At 43.3% G+C, this 20670-nt stretch overlaps 1 protein-coding gene across 2 annotated transcripts in view; it reads left to right on the top strand.

The window, feature by feature from the left end:
• The window catches only part of roraa (RAR-related orphan receptor A, paralog a), a 178402-nt gene that overhangs the window by 122833 nt on the left and 34899 nt on the right, over positions 1–20670 (top strand). Inside the window, exon 1 of one of the 2 annotated variants that reach the window (XM_070972702.1) lies at positions 11684–11839. The exons of the other annotated variant lie outside the window; for it this stretch is intronic. Within the exon in view, the coding sequence (XP_070828803.1) occupies positions 11809–11839 (31 nt within the window). The 5' untranslated portion in view covers positions 11684–11808. Of the gene's footprint in view, positions 1–11683; positions 11840–20670 lie in introns of those variants that run through there. 2 annotated transcript variants of the gene reach the window in all.

Here is a 20670-nt window from a genome sequence, read left to right as displayed (position 1 = left end):
CAGCAGCTGGCACATCCCCAAATCTGCCTATTTCAAAAAGAGACGAGAGCAAAAGATCGGGGGTTTAAATTTCGCATTGTAGGTTGTTTGTTTTTTCCTACTTGGATGGTGGACACCAGATGCACACCGTCACCTTCTGCTGCCAGCCTCGGCAAGGCTGTGTTGCTGTGAGATGAGTTTCTGTTTGGACCTGTTGAGAGAGATGGTGTGGAGCTGAGGATCAGATGCAGCAGCTGATTACACTGAGATTAGACGTCTCACCTCTAATCTACCATCAGCAGTCTGGGGCTCTGTCTCACAGCTCGGATAGCAGAGAGCTAGCTAACACACACTAACACACATGCACACACAGGTCGTGTAGCCAGGATGCTCTTCCTCTAACAGAGCAGATCTCCTGATTACCTTGGGCTCATGCTCTTTCTCTCTCTTGCAGCTGCAGATGTACAATAAACTGATTGTGTGGCTGACTGTTGAGACTGTGATACGCAACAAGACAAAGGCTTGCACATGTACATAAGTCACATATTTTTTACGGTTTGCTTTGTAAAGGGTTAAACAAAACATAAAAGGTAATTTGACTCCAAATAACAGAAACACCTTCTAATATTATAATAAAATCCAATGCGGCAAAACCAAAAACTGATTTCGTAAGCATCACTATTTCAAGCACTTTTAGCACATGGCTATTGTATTTGATTTCATTATATTCCTCTTCCGTTTTTCTGCCAACCCCTTGTATTAATGTGTACTATAGGTATGTAGTGTGTGAGATTTAGATTGGAAATAAAGTGGCCAGAGGGAGGCAGTAGTACAAGCGTACGTCCAGGAAAAGAGAAACGGAGACAGACAAGGCTTCCTCTCTCCGGTCTTATAGATGTGTCGTACAGAGTCCCAGTTTTTTCACCCTATATTTATCTCCATTGTGGTGACAGACTCCTTACACTGATTGAGAAACATTGCCTTGCTCCTGCATCTTCATTTATTTGCTTGCAGCTTGTATTGAGTTTCTCTCGTCAAGAGATCCGCGCTCACATAGTACCAGATGATTTAGATTCTTCTGCGCTGCCTTAGAAAAACAGTGCAGAGTTACAGTGAAATTAGTCATCAGTCATTGAGACTCACCCAGAGTTACAAAGCCAGAGACTGTAGATGCCTTGCCTTTGTGCATTTGAAATTTCTCCCATAAAAGTTGTTTGGTGTATGTTTTGGAAAAAATATGCTAACAGCATTATTAATCCCAATAATGCTCCCTGTGTTCACACAGCACAATGACAGCTTTTACCCCTGTAGAGCATCTGCTTTGCCTCCAAACGACGTGGCAGATCCCGCTCCGATTTCTGAGCTGTGGAATACTAATGCATTGGCTCTGTGAGTTGAGGTATTTTCAGTTAATCAAACATGAGATTTATGGTCCTTAATAGGGCTGTACATTGCCAATTTAGGAGAATAATATGTCCCAGTTGCTGTCTAATTTTGCTTGGCAACAGGCGCACTCCTGTGGAATCGCCCGGGGCAGTGTGAGTTGTCTCTGCATAGCTCAGTGTTCCATGCTCAGTGGTTGTTTGAAGGTATTTCATCACATTGTTGCCTTGATTCAGCTCTGTGGGGATTTGTTAGTTGCACTCATGTGGGAAGTGCATCCAGTACATTGTTAAGCTAGGGCTGATAATGAAGATCAGCCAGCCAGAGTCCCCTGAGCTACGCAGAGAGAGATAGTCTAGTGAGACGCTCGGCACAGACATAGTGGAGCAGGACGAGCGCACACAGCAACACACAGAGACGCAGAGGAATCATCAGCACAAAGCATACAACACTGAACTGTGCTGTAGTGTATTACAGTAAAAGCACAATACAGTTAGCACATACAGCGCATTAGATTATGATCAAATATGTTACACTCTGTTGTTCTTAGTAAACGTCATTCCAGGTTTATAAAATTGCCCTTATTATGTTTAAACGTTGGTTGAGCAGTATTGCAATCATTTTAATGCTGTTGCCTTTTTGTTAGAATTGAAATTGACAATGCAGGGCCCCACTAAGTGCAGCCGCTCTTTCTGTGGAAAGTTATTTGATTCTCAGCGTGGTACTAGACCTCGTTGTTTCCTCTTCTCCCAGAGCAACATTGAACGCTTAAATTGACACAATCTTTTTCTCTTTCTGTACTGTAGGTTATGTTTCATCTTACTCTATTTGTTTGTTCCACAAAAAAGAGTATTTTCCTTTTGGACATTTCAGTTTAATCTACAATAGACGGCTATTTTTTTTTTTTTTTTTTTTTTTGAAATAGGTCAGTGTAATCACAACAGTGAGGGATGGACAGTCACTGTAAAAGGGAAATCAATAGAGCTATCTATTTGTCGTAAACCAGGCCAGCATGATTTTTCTCCATTTTTCCTCTGCTGCCATACTTTTTCCTCTCCAACACAATATGGCAGGCCCTCATTTTTCAGTAAAAGCATTATGTCTGCCATTTTGTAAAATTGCAAATGGCCTTTGTACATGCACTTTCTTTGCATACATTTCTGTGGGTAGGGATGCTTCTTTTTATCGCCTCCTGGGGGCCCAGAGTGTTTTATAAGGAGAGTGGTGAGGGGAACCGTAGGGGTGCATGTGGGGGTGCTTCGCTTTTGTTGGCTCTTAATCTGGTTCTTCTCTTGGTGCCGGCCCTTTCAGAGAATTTGAGCCGGAGCGAAGAGAGGCCTCGTCAGCTTTTCCTCACCCTTCCCCTTTTGTGTCTCACCCAAAACTGAAAAGCCCTGTCTTGAAGTGTTTTCAGACCAGAAAACAAGAGTAAGTGACATGTGACAAGCACACAATGCTGGGATGGGCCAGCCAAAGTAAGTGGCTCCATCTGCTGTGGGCGATTTCTCTTCTGCCGGCTGTCTGCCACCTCAGGTGAGCGGGGCCAGGGAGCGAGGGCTGCGCTGAGATGGTGGCGTCTGCCAGGTGAAGCAGTTGGCATGGCTGGGAGGGCACGGCCGGCTCCACGCTCGCTGCGGCACGCGGTCCGCCAGCCTTTGCACAAGCGCAGGTTATCCGTCACTCATCAGGTTTCCGATGCCTCATCACTTTCCCATGGTGTACACACATTCAGCGCAGGGCAAGAGTGTCAGCGTGTAATGAAAGGTTTGATTCATGGAGGGCGACAGAGGCGGAGGTCATGGAGCTCCTCCAGATACAATCCTGACTGATGCTGATGTGGGAGCTTCAAGATGGGGGCCATAATTAAATGTCCTTGTGCCATCATCAAGTTCCTCATTCGCAGTCGTACACATAGAACGTCCTCTCGTGCTGAGAGCTTATCACTCTGACCAGCATGTATCTGATATTGATCGTCTTCATTTCTCACTGAGGTGCACTTTGAGAGAAATTATACAAAACTGAAGGAGAGAGGGAGAAAAAAAAAATCATTGTCAGAAATATTCCATTGTGGATTTTTTAGGATCTGAAAATTCTGATGCAATATCATGCATGAATAAAGGCGGGTAAAATTAACATATATAATTTAAATCTTGAATTATTCAGAAGAATGTTGTTGAATAAACCATGCAACGAGTAAGATGTCCCCTATAATAAAATTCTTTTGAAATATCTTGTAAGCACCAGTTCAAGATCAATAATACTCGTCACAGAGTGCATCAAAGAAAGAGAGATATGTTGGGACGAAACACAACAAACTAGACTGTTTGCATGCCGAGCGTCAAATGTTTATTGAAACTCAATTAGATAAATTTGAAGTCAGGATTACATGTTTCTGACAAATAATGTCATTCTGCTCAGAAGCTAAAGTAGAAAAAAAAGTTACATCTGCAGAGAAGAAAGCAGAAGTGCTCACAAAAGCTTTCGGTGATATTATACATTGACATTTGTGCTGATCGCATTGTGCACATTTTGTTGAATCTGCTTTATTAGAGAAATGCTGTTTTTTTTCCCCCCGTTGCTATTAATTTGTGTTTCTGTGGGCGTGCAGCACGAGAACAGAGAGATGCGGTTAACCCATTGTGAAGTTAGCCGTCATCATTAAGATTCTACAGATAACAGGCATGCGGATTTCTACTGCTCAGCATTATAGGATTCCAGACATCAAAGGCAGGTTTTCATTCTACTGTGTCTGCGGCAGGGCGAGGAAAGAAGAAAAAACAGGAAAGGAGATATGGAGTCAGGAAAAATAAGGCAGATTGGGAGAAGAGAGGAGAGCGTGTATACGTACCTGCACCAGTCAGGTGACACATAATGTGTTTGCTGCCACAGAGGGTCCCTCCTGCATAGTTAGCTCCTTGCTAAATTGCCGTCCGCTCTGATTAAGTGGCACAGTCCTTAATAACACTGTGGCTGAGTGCAGGTTGGTTCACTTTAAAGATCAAGTTCATTTCTCACCACGGTTATTAAATGCAGGTCTGCGTAATTCAAATCAGTTTGCTTATGTTTTTCGGAGCAACACTGTCAGCGCATGCTTTCATGCAACCTCCTTTTCGTATTTGATCACTGTGAAGGTGCTGTCAGTAATATGTCTCTTTGTACAAATCTTGTAATACTATTTCCAGTTCTGTTCTGCAGATATTACAATGAAGTTCCCCTTAATTCAGATTACATTCTCTTTCAGCGTGGTGCCATTATGTTTTTTTTTCTGCCATTACATCAGAATGAGCTGTTCTACAGTGAGAGTATTGAATGTACAAGAGAGAGAAATATGCTGTTCTCCAGTATTGTGCTGGATTACAGAATCAAGGTCGACTCACAAGACACAGAGCAGCATTATCCCTTAATCCTGTGTTTTGGTTTCAAATAGCCTTTTTACACCTAATCTTCACAAGTAAAATGACAAACATGAATACTGAGGTAGGTATTTAAATGTGCATTACCTGCAATGGTAAGGTCAAAGGCTTACGCTGACTTAAAGTGGCTCTATATTTTGTGAAAGAACAGACGATCATGTGTTTGCCACTTATTTTGTCGTGGCTGTATTACAGAGGACTGGGGAGTCTTATGATGAAATTCCCTCAGGCGGTTTCACATGGATAAGTTTGGGAACTTTTCATCCAAACTATGAATCATTTCTTGTTTGTTTTTCTATGTCTTTTTTCCTTTTTACACTCTCTAATATTTGAGTTAGGATAGTATTTCCCCCTTCCTTTAACCTCTCACAGAGTTTAATGTGGCCCAGCCACTGACAGGACAAGCTTCACTGAGTCGACAGATGCATACAGTGAGTGCACCAGTTACAGCGCTGAGGCAGTGTCTCCCCTTGACCAGGCTGGTCTTAGTGTGTCCGTCAGGCTCAGCTGTGGCAGAGCTGGAGGAAACTTAAAGGTGCTGTGAAAGACTAAAAGTGGGCCAGCCGCTGCTGCCTCCTGTTGACCTACCTTGTTCAGAGGGTCCAGGTACAGACTGATGACAGGACTCCTCCTCAGCGGACCACATTACTAATGTGTGAGGGTGCAAGAGGAGCACACCCAGTGATGAATCACTCCCCTGCACCCATGGCATCCTCATAAGTCAAGAGTAAAAGTGTTGAGAGTGCGCTCAGTAAAAGAGCGACTTCGTCTCGTCCAGCATAGAGAAACTCCATCCAGGCCCGGTGGAAGAGGGGCAGGGGGAAGGCTAAGTGGTGCACGTCGCGCATAGCCTGAAGATCTCCCTCAATCTTGAGGAAAACAGTCCCTCTAGTGGGTCACCTGTATTTTTAAAGCTCACAGAACTTCCTAAAAGTTACTTTCATGCCTGAACAGATGTGCGTTTTAGTAAATGAGAGTAATCTACATTGTGTTGATGTGGACTGCCTCACCGGAGTGCATTACCTGAAGTCACAGAGAGAACATTACATATGTGTTAGTTTAAGCTAAACCCCTTTTCTTCTGAGGTTTTCTGCGCCGGGCGGTCACAGGAAAAAGCCTCAGCCTCATTATTCACTTTGGTGTTTCAATAGAGGGGAATAATGGCGAAACTGTTCGGCCTAAAAGCAGAGGAAATACTGAGCAATTTAGGCTTTAAAATAGATTTTCTGTATTGAAAACAAATCCATCGATGCAAATCTTCATATCACAGTTTGCATCTGTGTTTTCTTCTTTTCTTCTAGCCTTAAGCCAGAAGGTTAACTATTTTAGTTTACACGCCTACCTCCCCCCAGAGCCGATGTCGGGCTATATTGGTGATGTTGGGGGAGTGTGTAAGTTTGACGCTAGGTAATACATCACACACTCCGGGGGGTCTCCCTGGTATGCTCCTCAATAATGAAGTTCATTCGTTAACTTCTCCCTCAAAGGCCAAGTTCCCCCGCTGCCCTTTTCAACAGCCATTGCAACTCTTACCAGAGTCACCCTACCAGCAGAACAAAAAAAAAAACCACATCATCATGCTTTTCTCCTTGACAGGCTCAGCGGTTGCCTTTGCAGGGCATGAAGAATAAGCAGGTCCATTACCAATCCCTCATGCCTGGTTATAGCCATAATTATCACAGGGAAAATGACCTGCTCTGTTTGGTTTGCCGTAGAGGGGCTGCGCCTTCCTAATCACCTCCTCCTTTCCCTCCTGTCGTCCTCATGCCATGGAGATGGAGCTGGTTTTGGGGGAGTCTTGCCAGTTCATTAGAATTCACAGGGTTCCACCTCCCTGCCTAGCCAGGCTAAGCCTCTCACACAGGCTGCCATGCCTGCGATAATCTTCCCTCCTCGTTCCCTCTCGCTCCTTCTCTCTCTATCCTCCTATCCCTTTCCTTTCTGTTCCCAAAGGCAGCTTCGCACAAAAGAGATGCGGTGCAATTCATTGTTGAATCTGATTTCTATTGATCTATTGAAAAATTGCTGCGTGAGATATAGGATCGTGCTCCGGCAGCGCTGATGATCTCTCCTTACGACTGCCTCCTCGTGTGATAAAGCAAATGAATAAACTGATTTATTCCAGTCACTTAAATAACAGCCTTTGTGGAATGTATATTTTCTTCAAGGGTGTATCAATCAATTGGACATCCAGTTCCAGCGGGCAGTGGGTAAACACTTTTGTTGCTTCTGAAGTGCCCAAAGACAGAAAGAAATGGCCTGGCAATCCACTTAGTTTAAATATAGCAGAGAAATAACGGTGACGACTAAACTGCCACGAAACAAAATAGTGACTGAAAAATCAGCTGAGGGCGTTTGATGTTTTCCATTGAAGCAGTCTTATCATATTGTTCACAGCCTCTTGTCACCGGCCTACTCATACCTACAAGGGGGGTCATTTAATGTGAAGCCGGCATGCAAGTCTGCTTTAAACGATGTGAAGCCTGGTCAGTCCATGCAGAACACATTGGCTTTGCTGCCATGGTGACACAGTACTTGTGATTTTTTTCTTCGAGAAAAACATTTGATTGAATTGATTTGGAAATACCAGAGGCTCTTATTATTGTGTTTGTTCAAAAAAAAAAAAAAGTATGAATTTAGCTCTATAAATATCCGTGGCAGTAAAACAAAAGGCTATAGCCTTGTCAACCATTCACTATAAGTGCTGTGTTGTTGATTGTGATTACGTGACAGCTGACAGGTGTACACTTCACCTGTGTAGGAATGATATGCTTTCATATCTCTTCCTTTTGACCCTGCTGTTCTATAAATATTGTGCTTGTGTGTATGTGTGCTGAGTGACAGATAGAGTGAGAGAATAGTGGTGAGCTGGCCCTGGGTCTGCTGTGCATTTAAAGGATGAAGGGCAGCTTATATAGTCACTAATATAGAGTCATCTGATCAGAGTGTAACCGTAAAAACTGTAAAAAGACTTACCTAAAGCTGCCACCTGGCTACACTAGACATGCTGTTCTGCTCTGTGGAAAATCCATTAGCCGTAATGAGTTAACAGCATTTCCTGTAGCTACACATTATAGCTTAAAACCCGGGCATAGCAGCCGCATGTAGTATGTTTTTAAACTCTCACTGCTCTTATTTAAACTTGTCTTTAAATGCGACCCTCCTCGGTCCTCTGGACACAGCCCAGTAGTGTCCTCTATTTCACTGAAATAGATATTCCCTTTGTTGTCTGTGTGATTTATTGAAGTCTTCCCACAAGTGGAAGCCCCCAGGAAATTGCCTGGAATGGCCCTAAATTGGTTTATGATTGTGTGGTGTGGGCCGGTGCTGTTATGGTTCTAATATTATGCCCTCCACTCCTTGGCATCTATATTAAATTGATCTGTATTGTTTTCATGGAGTGCCTGTTGAAGCTTGTTAATTCTACCGCTGCTTCAGGCTGGTGGTGCAGTTCCAAACACCCAGGTGGCTCTGTGGTGGAATTTAAGCCTCGATTCTCTAAAGTACCTCGCAACAAGATCGGGGTATGAAATGAGGAAGCCCATAACCGTCTATGCTGTTGGGGTCAAAGGCCGCTGAGTGCAACAGCACGCCCACAACAGTGCGGGTTTGAGGCCAGTGCAGAGCTGTAAGAGTTAACATGGATCAGCTGCATGGTGAGTATGTGCGTGGAATGGCTACTGACAGACTGCTAATGAGGCCATTATCAGCTCTGGTCCTCTCCTCTCCTCCTGGGGCAGCCGTGGATGCTCTGCACCTCATCTCAATTGAATTCCATTCCACAGGGCTTGTTTACAGTAAATACGTTTGCTTCAATTAAACCAAGAGGAGTGCGAGACACATGACTGGGCTGGTCTCAATGCATAGCTTTAGTGTGTTGTGGCTGCTTCGGCTCAGCGCCGGGATGTGTTGACAGACACTCTGTCACTCCTGGAGGCACTGCAACTTCAGCGCCACGTATTTCTGTTTCATATTCAGCCATACACATCAGTGATCAGCACATTAATACCCCGAGACATTTGGCCATCAGTGCCTTTGTGGCTTAATCAATACCCTAATGAACAAGTATCAGCATGGTATTGGCATACTGTCAGTGGTAATGGGGAGCAGTCAGGGGAGAGTGTGATCAAGAGCAAATGAAGCAGCTTTGCTTTGCGTATCTCCTTAGGGAGGCCTGGGTTTTTAAGCACAATTATATACAGTTGGAGCCACTATATTTGCAGAGCTGAAAGTATATAACAACAGCTAGACCAGTTTGTTAGTTTGAGGGATTATTCACCAAAATAACAAAAAATATCTACATTTTTTGTCGTCTTTAGAGATTTCTGCTGCCGTCTCAATAAAATGGAGATGAGTAGAATTTAGCTTGCGGTGCTCAGCATATTGTTTTTTTTTTGTTTAACACTTTATGTCTTCATAAGATAGCAACGGTAGAGAGGTGACAGGAAATGAAGGGACAGAGACACGGGGAATGACAGCAGCAAAAATCCCCAGCCGGGTTTCAACCGTGGACGTGGTTCACGGTCGGTGTAGAAATGAGAATTTCAACCGCAACGTCTCTGTCCACAGGAAGTGTTCAACTTACCCTGGATGATGTACAGAACTGTCAGCAGCTTTCACATCAACTGTTGGTAGAAAGTTTTTTGTTGTTGTTTTGTCATTTGGGTGAGCCAGCCCTTTAAACGTGAAAGTGAGTGAGTAGAGAAGACGAGTGTGGGGTCTTTTTAGAGCTGTAGTTCACTGAGAAGTTCTGGGAAGGGCTGCTGTCTTTTTATTTCTGTGTGCCACATCAATGTTGGTGCAACATTTCATAGGTTTCACTTTCTTACTATTTAAAATAGCCATTTAGTCGCTCAGTAATTCTCCCACCTGTAGGGATTCGTCTGAGATATTCACTTCTTTGCCAAATAGATTGTAAGCAGACAAAACATGCGCTGCTTTCAGCTCTCCGACATGATGTTATCCTCCTCTCAGATGTTCTTGGATAACCAGCCGACAGACTCAACCCCTGCTATCGTGTTTTGTTTTGCTTTCCCCTTAACCATAGCTCAGCGTTAAGCCACAGCGCGTCGAGCCACCGGTTGTTTCTGGAGAGACTGATACAGCACCCGACCACAGATAGTGGCAGTTAAACATCTTCCTGCGTGGGCCTTGGCCCTGACTCATCTGGTGAACTTTGAAGATCTTGTGGGAAGACGCCAAAAATCGAAATGAGACAACTGCGCTGTCTGACATGGCATTGTTTTGAATAGAATGCCAGGGCCTGTCTACACATAGTTTGTATCCCAGGCACGCTCCATTTGATGCTATCAGCCTCTGAATGATATTTTGTTCATTAGACGGTGTGCAATAAGAGACCAGTGTTGACACAGCGTGAGTTAATGTGTTTAGTGTCTCTAATGGATCATAGAGGTCCTAATGAAACATTGTCATGGGAAGATTTATGTTGCAAGCTGCTGAGTCCTCATTTCCATTTCATATGTGGTTAGAAGTACCTTTATTCAATGAGCAGAATAGATGTCATCAAATGAATATAGATATTTGGTGTGTAAAACAGGAATAAATAAATAACCAAAACGTATCTTACAATTGCACTAATATGAAATTCTTGCCCTGTGGAGGCGTTACAGCACCGTGGCAAAGGCACAGTGCTGCTGTAGTGTTATCAATATCAAACAAGCAGAGAGAATGTGAAATGAGCCTCTAAAATATCCAAATTTGAAATGTTGGTGGTGTAAAAAAAAAAAATAAATAAAAATTGCCTTTAATTTCTAGATTTCAAATACTGCGGCGCCTGAAACCGAAGCTGTATGATGTTTGTCTTGTAGATGATGTGAGCGCCAGCTTATTCATGGAGATGCCAAATGCAACGTGGTTATTGGCCAAGGCTGGATTGCACTAAAACCAGAATATTGTATCAGAGAGAGGCAGCTGGTTAGGAGTCAGAACAGATTATCATATGAGAGAGGATGAGCGAGGAGAGGGGGAGGAGAGACAGAGAGAGAGAGAGAGAGAGAGAGAGAGAGAGAGAGAGAGAGAGAGAGAGAGAGAGAGAGAGAGAGAGAGAGAGAGAGAGAGAGAAGTAGGGACTGGAATGGGAAGCAGGGGGCGAGCGCGAGGGGCACAGGAGGAAGAGAAGGAGGAATGATAGTGAGAAACTCATCGCCCAGTCGCTGTGGGGTGGAGGGGATCATCCAAACCCTTTCGTCACTATCTCCCCTTCTTCACCTGTCGAAAAGAGTACGTGAGAGCTGTCGGAGTGTGTGTGAGAGAGAGGGAGAGGGGGGCATGCGGGTCCTCTGAGAGGTCAGGGGAAGAAGCTGAGGCTCCACTCATCTTCTCTCTGTGCAGGGCCCACCGCTGCTCGCAGACATCTGGCCTCACACTGATCACTCATATCTACAGACAGGGAGGAGGAGGAGGAGGAGGAGGGGGAGTGGAGCGCTTCGATCTTTGAGCCACAGAAAAATTACAGATCCCCTCTTCTCCATCCTCTCCCCTCCTCCTTTCTTTTTGGTGCCTCCTCTCCCTGTTGTTTCCTCTGCTCCTCACTCGTCCCCGTCTAGCTTTTTATCCCCTCTTTGCCTTTATTTTCTTATCCTTGACGTTGCACCATTTTTTAAAAGCAGAAAACCAAGAGAGTAGAAGCGGGGGCAGAACAAGAGCGTGAACAACTGGTGTCTGCTAGAACTGCTCCTGACTTTATCCTTGCACTGAAAAGATAAGCCACAGAAGATAGCGAGAGTGTGCTGTGTCTAGCAAGCCGGTATACAAGGCTCTGACTGCAATCAGTGGGAAGAGGGCCAGCTTCCCTGCCTGAGCTCTCAGCGCCCCTACTGGCTGCATGCTGTGCCAATCAAAGGCTAGTGGGTGGGGAGCAGTCAGACATGAACACTGATGTCACAGTCACATGGATTCTGGTGTGGTCATGCTCGGAGGCTGAGAGACAGAGCTGTGCTGGCCAGCTGCTGCTGAGACAGCAGTGGAGGGCTTTGCGCTGGTGATAGTTGTTCTCTTATGGACTCGAAGCTTAATGATGTATTTTGTGATTTCAGCTATGAAAGGTAAGAGCAAAATGCATGCTGATCCTGCACCCTGAGTAACAAGTAGGGAAGTACGGCTCCGCTATTCATAGCCTGCCAACTCTTTGCATTTCATTTGCAAGGCATGAGTGTGACAGAGAGAGAGAGTGAGAGTGAGAGAGAGAGAGAGTGAGTGGGGAGGGAAGGAGGGAGAAATACAGTAATACTGTATTGAATGCATGCAAGTGAATTAAGCTTTTCTAATATTTCTTTTCATGCATGTACAGAATTTGTGTTTTTTTTTTTTTTTAATTCAGGAAGAGGAACTGAGCTTGAATTCTTTAACCTATACAAATCTGTAAAGGCTTTTTGCTTTGATTTTATTAGTGTGAGTGTGTTTTTCTCACTGCTACTGTTGTGTGGGGTGCTGTGGAAACCACAGCCGGCGTAATCTTTGCACGTCTCTGACAAGCACAGCTCCCGAGCTTCAGAGCAGAAGTTTTTTTTTTTTTTTTTGGCATAGATGTGAGGTAGCATGCAGAGAGAGAGGGGGGCAGAGGGTCGTGTGGGTCGTGTGGGGGGAGGTTACTGTCGCTATTCCTTTCTGCCCCGTTCTTAATCCTGTTGTTCCAGTCCAGAGGACGTGTCTGTTCCGCGGGAAGATGTGCGTGGCAGTGTTGAACATGGGTCGCAGACGGGCGACAAGGCACTGGCGCGACTGGCAGACTGTGATTCTTTGAGTTGATACTGGTGCATGTGTGTGTATATATCTGTGTGTGTGTTGTGTTCCACTGACCTATTTTTTGGGTAGTCGGGTTTACATGTGTGGCCATGAGAGCAGGACTGGGTCCTCCCAGTCACTCTGATGTTGATCTAGTATGCTTAATCCCGGCTCTTCCACCCCCTCCATCATACAGGCATACATGCGCACACACACATCCACGCAGACAGACACTGCAAGTGCATTCAGACATACAGCACACACTTCTCTCATGCATGCTTGCACATACAAACATGGACATAATCATGGTTTTCACACATATGAATACGCTCTGGTTCTTGCATATAGAGAAATGTGAACAGCCAGATCCAAACATATGTGCTCACACGCACTTGTGGTACAATCAAATGCAATAACCATGATGAGGCACAGGCAGCTGTCATTCTGTGTTGAATGAGAAATGTCAGTATTAATAATTTGATACTTGTAGTCCCACCTGTCCAATACATTTGCATTTCTGCTGTTTTTAGCATATTTCTGTCAAGACAAAAAAACAGTGGAATATGTTCAAAATACTTGCACATATTAATCAGTTTAAATATTCTAATTCCAATTGATGTTAGAAGTAGTAATGTTGATAGTAACCCATACAGTTTAGCTAAGTTTCAGTTTATATTTCTACATATTACATTTGCCACCTACATGCTGTTGAGTATCTTCCTCTTTGTGTGAAACTGGCAACTCTGACCACAGCGATAATTTCTTTTTTTTTTTTCTATTGATCACAGTGTGAAAATTCATTTACAAAGTGAGGCTCACAGCCATTGTTGAAATTGTGTGAAATTGAGAGAGAGTACAGTCTTGTGTCTTATTTCCAGTGAGACACATATGAAAAATGGCCTTTGACCTTATGTCCTTTATATGCAATTTATAGTGAAGGGCTTTGTGAAATCACGTATTTTCCCACAGAGTCGAGTCTCTTGTGCTGTGTAGCTTTTCTGTGACTTTCCTTTCAAGTGTGATGTGCACATGGTATTTTAATGTGTATATTTCTTCTCTTGACTCAGTGTATTTTTTTTTTTTTTCATTTTGAATAAATTAATTGAATTTAGGCAGATGATTAGAGGTGAGCCACACTGACGTTTCCTGCATTCATCTGCAGTTAACCTGTTTCGGAACCAGTTTCTGTTAGCCTGTATTTATGTCTTCTTTTAGCTCTGTCCTACCCCTCACTGGTACTTTCAGTTTGATAGGTGTCATCACAGGATAGTGTGACAATGTCAGAAATTAAATTAAAATGTGAACAAGCTGTATAATTGGAAACTAATTTAAACGGCAGTTGTAATTTCTTCCTGAAAATGGTCAACGAAATGAATAAACAGCACAATGACTCGCCGCCTTGGCATGCACTTCCTTATTGTTATGTTAATATTGTAACACGTTCATGCTGCACGTGCCATTTTTTGGCAATTTCTCTTTATTGTTTTTTGTACTGTACACTACAAAATAATGCTAATACATTATACCAAACATCTCTATGTGTCTCTGTGGCTTTGTCTCTACCCTGCACTCCCCTCTACCCACCTCTCCCTCTCTGTTCAGCCTCTCTACCACACCACTGCCTCTCAAGTACCTAATTACCTGTAATGGAAACATCCCTCTCATTACCCCATGCAAATTAGCCAGCCTACTCAGCACAATTAAGATGAAAATTCCAATTACATAATTAAAGAAAGTTGTTTGATGTGTGGATCAACAGAAAAAGGTAAAAAGAGTGTCTCATCCACTGTACATATAATTAACCCCTAAAAAAGAGCGTTATTGTGGCGAGGTCTTCGCAGCAGCAGTGTTTTAAAACTGTCCAAAGCAGAGCCCAGTAAGTCACTACAGTGCATGCAGACTGCACATAAATATGTGATTTAGCACGAGTGTGTACTAGACTGTAAAAAATGTTCTGGGGCCGTAGAGAAGGTAAAGCCAAATATCTTGTGAGAGGCGCTTTAAGGCTATGTTAACAAGGCTGTAAATATTTGCTGTAGATTTGGTACTCTTTGTCTCTTTCTATCAGCGGCCGATTGAAGTGCTCAGTACCCAATGCTGCAGGCTCTCACACATTAAAGCAGAGGTTAACAAGATTGGCTATTATCCAGTTAGGGACTGAGGACATGGCGAGCCAAAGGAAAAATCGCCACAGATTAAGGAGAAGGTAAATATAGCACCAGTCACCTGCAAGGATTTAAAATAAAAGACCCAATTATACAAGACTATTTTAAGAAGAAGAGTTTTTACATGTGATTTTGAAAAATAATCATTTCAATTTTACTGTCAGTAAAATAATTTGAGTTTGAATATTAACGCAAGTGCAATAACAATATTAATAATACAAAATGAAAATCTGTAGAACCCAAAAATTACAGTTCTCATAAAATTAGCATTTTTAATATATGTTTTGATGTAATTTCACCTTCCTCAAGGGATCATTTACATGTTCGTCATAAAAGATCATATCTGGGCAGAGGCAAGACAAACAAGAGCCACTCTGACAGACGGAGGGTGTGTGCTTCAGCCCTCTCTCTTGCCTCTTAGCTGCCTGAGGAAGTGGAATGGCGTCCCCACAGGTTATTAAAGTGTGTGAGGTGTGCCAGTTCTGTGCTGTGCACACTCAGACGAACATCCTGGCTGCCTGGCTGTGTGTGGAGGGACTGGTTAATGAGATATTGACTGCCCATTGAGAGCATGGATTTTTGATTTGGCTCCATAGAAGTTGGGAGTATAGGCAGGTGCACTCTGGAGAGGAGGAGACGAGTGATGGGCTCGAATTTCTGAATTTGATATTGTTTTTTGTTTGGAATTACCAATAGTTAGTGAGGGTTGTGATGATGTTAATCCTTTTTTGTATTCGTAATAAGTCTTCTGATATCATTATTATTGACTGCTATGGGCCAGCCTGTACGTAATAACATAAATCACATAATAGATGATCATAATCTATCACATATGTGATGGCTACAGCAAAAATAAATCCTGAAATTAAGCAGAAAATAAACAGAAATGAAAATACCAACAAAATAAAATGAATAAGATCTGTATCTGTGTAACGCATATAAATGCAGTGCATCACTTTGCAGAAGTACTTTAATTACTAACCATAGTTTAAAGGGTATTGATAGCTTCTCAGCATGGAGGTATTGATTACTGTGGAACTGATTTGCTCCTACAGTACATAGAGGAGACCATAACAGTGAAAAGTCTTTTTGTAGCCATGTCTGAGTTCAGTTTGTATGCTGTACAAACATTAATCTACCGCTCCATCCGAGCCATTACCAGGGTGCCAGACAGCCCTGTCAGTCATCTCGTCTCGTCAGTCACACCTTGTGGTTTTGACAGATTAGTCCAATCACAGGCAAGGTTAAATGACTTTCCTGTCCTGTGCCCAATCAAACAGTGGGATACAACAAACAGCAGCGGCTTGAGATAACCGCCAGGCTACATGAGATGATTTTTGTTCATTCTGCAACGTTCACACTGAGTTCAGGCAGGGTTCTCAATTTGGATCCCAAGTCAGGTGAAACACCGAGCTGGGCTTAGTCAAATGCCTCTAACTTAAGGGTAATTTCCTACTTTACTTTCACTCAGTATTTCAGGAGTCACTTATAGATCCTTTGAAGTGTCTCCCTGTCATGCAGCATTTAGCTGCTGATAGAATACTTCCTCTGTCAGCACTCCTTAGATAATCATATACCACAGTCCATGGAGTTAAAGAACATTTCGCTTTCATTTTTTTCTCTTTCTTCCTGTAGCTTCCTCTGTAGAATATGTACAGAGAGGAGAGACTGTTCACAGACACCCTTTGCTTTACATTCTAATGAACTGTGGTCATTTCAAATACTAATATGCAAAGTCAGGGTGAAATTTTGTGTACCGGCTAAAAAACTGTATAAATACATTGATTAATAATAAGAATAAATAACATTTGCTCAGCCTCACGTGCCCTGCTTTACCCTCACAGGCTTTGCCACTTGGGGCTCAGAAGTTAACAGTGTTTTAAGAGAGTGAAGGGTGAAGTTTTTTCCCCTGTACTTTCATTCTGAGCTTGTTTCGTACCATTGGCTTTTTTCCTCTGCGGGCCTCTGGAGGGCTGTCCATTGGCTTTTTGAAGTTGCATCAAAGAGGAAATGGGGGAGAAAAAGCATTATTGATTTTGCGTTTTGTCTGACTCAAACACTGAGGACAGAAAAACACATAAGGAGTTAGGTGTTGGCAGTGGGGCAGCTCTGTCTCTTGTGTGTGAGCCAGAGGGAGACGGGGGGAGAAACCAAAAAGAGGTAGAAGGTGAGGAGGAGCTCCAGACAACACTAATACATCTCTCCCTAGAGTCCTCTTCTCAGTCCTCTCACTTCCATCGCTTCTCCTCTCCTTTCTGCTCATAATGGCGGAGTAAATAAAGCCCCATTACAGTACGGCTGGAGACAAACCTCTGTCTCTCCCCGCCACGTCGGGTAGCTTTTCCTCCTCCTCCATCAGCCTGGCGACTCCGGAGCTCTGACAGCACTCTCCAGTTGACCTGCTTTTCCATGAAACACCAAGCTGCTCTCTTCTCAGTTGTAATCAGATCTCCCTGCTAGGCAGGCATGCCGGCAGCAGGCAAGAAGAGGAGTATTGTTTGTGTGGTTTATCACCTTTATCCTCCTCCTGTGTCAGCCCAGCAGAGGTGAGATGAGAGTGGAGTACAATTCTGGTGTTAATGTGACCTAGGGTGACTAAAAAGGAGCTCTCAGTGACAGCCGCTGATAAGAGCTGTCACCAGTATGGCTTACTCAGCACTCATGATATGGACTGTATGGTGTCGCCAAGTTCTTTGAACTTTGAAAATGATTTCCTGGGTTGCACATATGGAGGCATGTGGAATTTGTATTAACAGAAAAGACTGTAAACAGTGACGGCATTGCTTGCGCTGCAGTCTCAGGGAATTAAGAAGGGTCAGAGGTCACAGCATATAAGTCACACTCCCCTCTGCTCCATGGAGAGCGACTGGCATCTAGGGACCCCGGCGGGGAACAAAGGATGAAAAATGAGAGGTGCGTGGAATTTTGATGAGACAAGGGAACAGGCAGCGTTATAACAAAGATGGTCACAACATGCGCTCCGCAGCTTGATTACAAAAGGGAGGGAAGTGTGTGAGGCGTTTGATTACATGTCCCAGCAGAGGCCATTAGGGGTTCCACTTGTGGGACGGCGTCATTTACACTCATCTGATCTGATGTCTGTGCTGATGAGCAAAGCTTGTCTGCATCCTCCTGAGCACTAGGGGGTGCTCTTCAAGAAAGATAAATGATATGAATATCTGTGCTGGAGAGTTTTTGAAGAGCTGTTGCAGTCTCCTAACTTCGCTGTCACTGCTAATGCTGGTTCCACAAGGCAGCAGAATGTAATAGAGCGTGTTTGAATGTCCCAGAGGAATCTGTGCAGGCCGGGGTGAAAACTAACTCTCAAGGTTAGCAGCATTAGGCTCTCCTCACCCCGGCTAAGATGCATGAAAGGAATTTTAACATCATAAATAACAAAGAAAAACAGCCTTGCGAGAACAGTCTGCTTAAGATTGATTTTTATGCACATGCATTCATTTGAAATAAAAGAAATGCTGCTTCAGTGCTAATTACAAAGATGAAAGGAAGTAGAATGTGCAAGGCAATGAACTTTGTTTAAAGGCGCAGCACATGGCTTATTCAGGGACGTGGTGCATAAATGAAATCCAACCCCATTTATGGACTCATGGAGTGTTATTTGAAATTTAAACTGTATTTACATAGTTGATATCAAAGAGGAAAAAGATGCACTGCTCTGCACGAGTTAGGCCGAGGAGCCAACGAAACAATGTGTGCGCTAGACAATGAGTGTGTGTGCATGTTTCCCAGCTGCAGCAAAGGGGTTAACTGGCTGTGGAGAGATCCTTGACCTATCTGAGATGAGCTCCCTGCCCCCTCTAGCAATGTGGAATATCTGATTGCTGATTATGAGTTTATTCCCCATCGTGCTGAGCCTTTTGCATGTCAGGATCCATTCCTCCCCAGCTGAACTGATTAAGGAGCTGGAGATGATGCTACAGCTCTCAGCGATTGCTAAAAGACTCTCAGAGAGCCTGGTAATCTGGAGTGCAGCTGGCAATCATCCACCACTGACTTTTTTTTGGAGGCTTTTGGGGTTGTTTTGTTGTTTTCAAGTGTTTTTTTTGGCATATTGTTGTCTTTGTTCCCCAGGGCTTCTTGTTTCTGGATGAGAGCTTTCCTAGTGCTGAGCACAGGTCCTTGTCAACCTGGCTGCTCAGCTCAGCCTAGTCCAGCCTCAACAGCAGCAGCAGCGTCAGCAAAGACCCTCGCTCAAAGTCTCAGGATGTGCTTATGATCACCCTCTTATAGGAGCCTAATTTGGCAAAAAAAAATAGGAAAAAAAAAAAAAGGATCTTCATCCCTGATGTAAAAAAGCTCTCTTTGCTCATTTTCTGAGCTCCCAGAATCCAGTGCACGGGACAAAGGCATCAGATAAATTGAAAGAAATAGCTCCTCCAAAAATGTATCCCCATGTAAACTTTTAAAGGTTTATGTGGTGTTCAGTGGATTTCTGTCGCAAGGAAACAAACAGTTTTCTAGCAAAAAGACTGGCACAACCGTTTTATTTGCTTGCAGCGATCTGTCGCTTAGTTACAAATCAGCAGCTGTCGTCTCCAAGTTTTGTTTTTGTCAATAGTTGGAGGGGAGAGGAAGACAGTTGTGTTCCTATTGCGCTGATAGCTGTTTTAATGCCTTTAATGTTTGACTTGGGGCAACAGAGGAGGAATCTGCCCAAACGGAGCATTCTCAATTACTATCAAAGCCATACAGCCCACTGCTAACGACGTCCCGCTGTCAAACGCGGCACCCACAGTTTTACTTTATTGCTTCAACACTTAAATGTTATGTTATCCATTGAAAATACAATCAATACTGTCCAGTTAAGACAAAAGTATTACAAGCAGTTGTACACAGGCTCAAAGGCAGACACACATAGTCTCACACACTGAGGAAGAAAGCTGCCATTTGCTCTTGTGTATTTGTATTTGAAGTATTGCATTTATGTCGCGTTACTGTTCCTGGATCTGCAGTAAACAGTAAAGCTAATGGAGTTCCAAATGTGACACCATCAGCCCCAGTAAACAAATGGCTATTGTCTGGGCTCTGCTTCCTCGTGTAAATGAAATGTTTTACGGCGTTACACTGCTGTGATGAAAGACACCAAACGTGTTCCACGTGAGAGTTGAAACCGCAGCGTCTGAGCAGTGACGCGTGGGACGCACCTCCCAGACTGTGTGTGTTTGTTGCAGGGTATGTTGCAGGAAAAGTGTGTATAAAATGAAATAATTTTGCTTAAAAATGTATTGCATTGTCCAGTATAATTAAGTGTTCTGTCTTTAAGGAAATGAATTGCTGCCTGCTCAGGATTGCATTTTCAGTGACGTTCCTTTGTTCCAAAAAGAAACATCTTTTCTCATCGTGCACTGTATCAGCCTCATTGTTGTGGATCAAATTAGCTGTCACTGTGGATAAACTAAAGGTAAGAGGGCAAACAATCAAAGGCATGATGGGAGATAGGTAAAAGCAGATTTTTCTCATATTGAGGATGATCAGAGTCAAACTGCTGTACGTTTGACATACCTTGCCCACTTGAGTGGGTAAGGAAGTTGTTTTTTTATCTTTTGACACATGATTACATCGAGACTTTCCGCTTTGATCTCAGCATGGATTTTTTTTTTTCTTTCTCTTGATGTGGGATTATTATAATTTATACATAAGGGATTTTTTTTTTTTTTTTTCTTGAGCCTCAGCAAACTTGAGTAAACATACTGTAGTATACATAGTAGATTAACATTGTATTCATTTACACACTCTCATTAGCAAGCCCTAAGGTAATTAATCAGAGACTGTGGTGTGTAAGGAGATAGACACCGTTCAAATAATTTATTCCTTTCTACTCTTACTGAGTGTGAGAAAAAGTGTCTGATCAATTCCTCCCTTAGATGTAGCTCTTTGAAGACATGCAGTGTCTTATGAGAGCACCTCCACAGTATTTATTCTCCAGAAACTGAAGGCTGCTGCCCTTGCATATACTGTACAAACAT

This window comes from Chaetodon trifascialis, chromosome 10 (genome assembly GCF_039877785.1).
Source record: "Chaetodon trifascialis isolate fChaTrf1 chromosome 10, fChaTrf1.hap1, whole genome shotgun sequence".
NCBI classification, from domain to species: domain Eukaryota; kingdom Metazoa; phylum Chordata; class Actinopteri; order Chaetodontiformes; family Chaetodontidae; genus Chaetodon; species Chaetodon trifascialis.
This window is presented reverse-complemented; position numbering and strand designations above follow the sequence as displayed.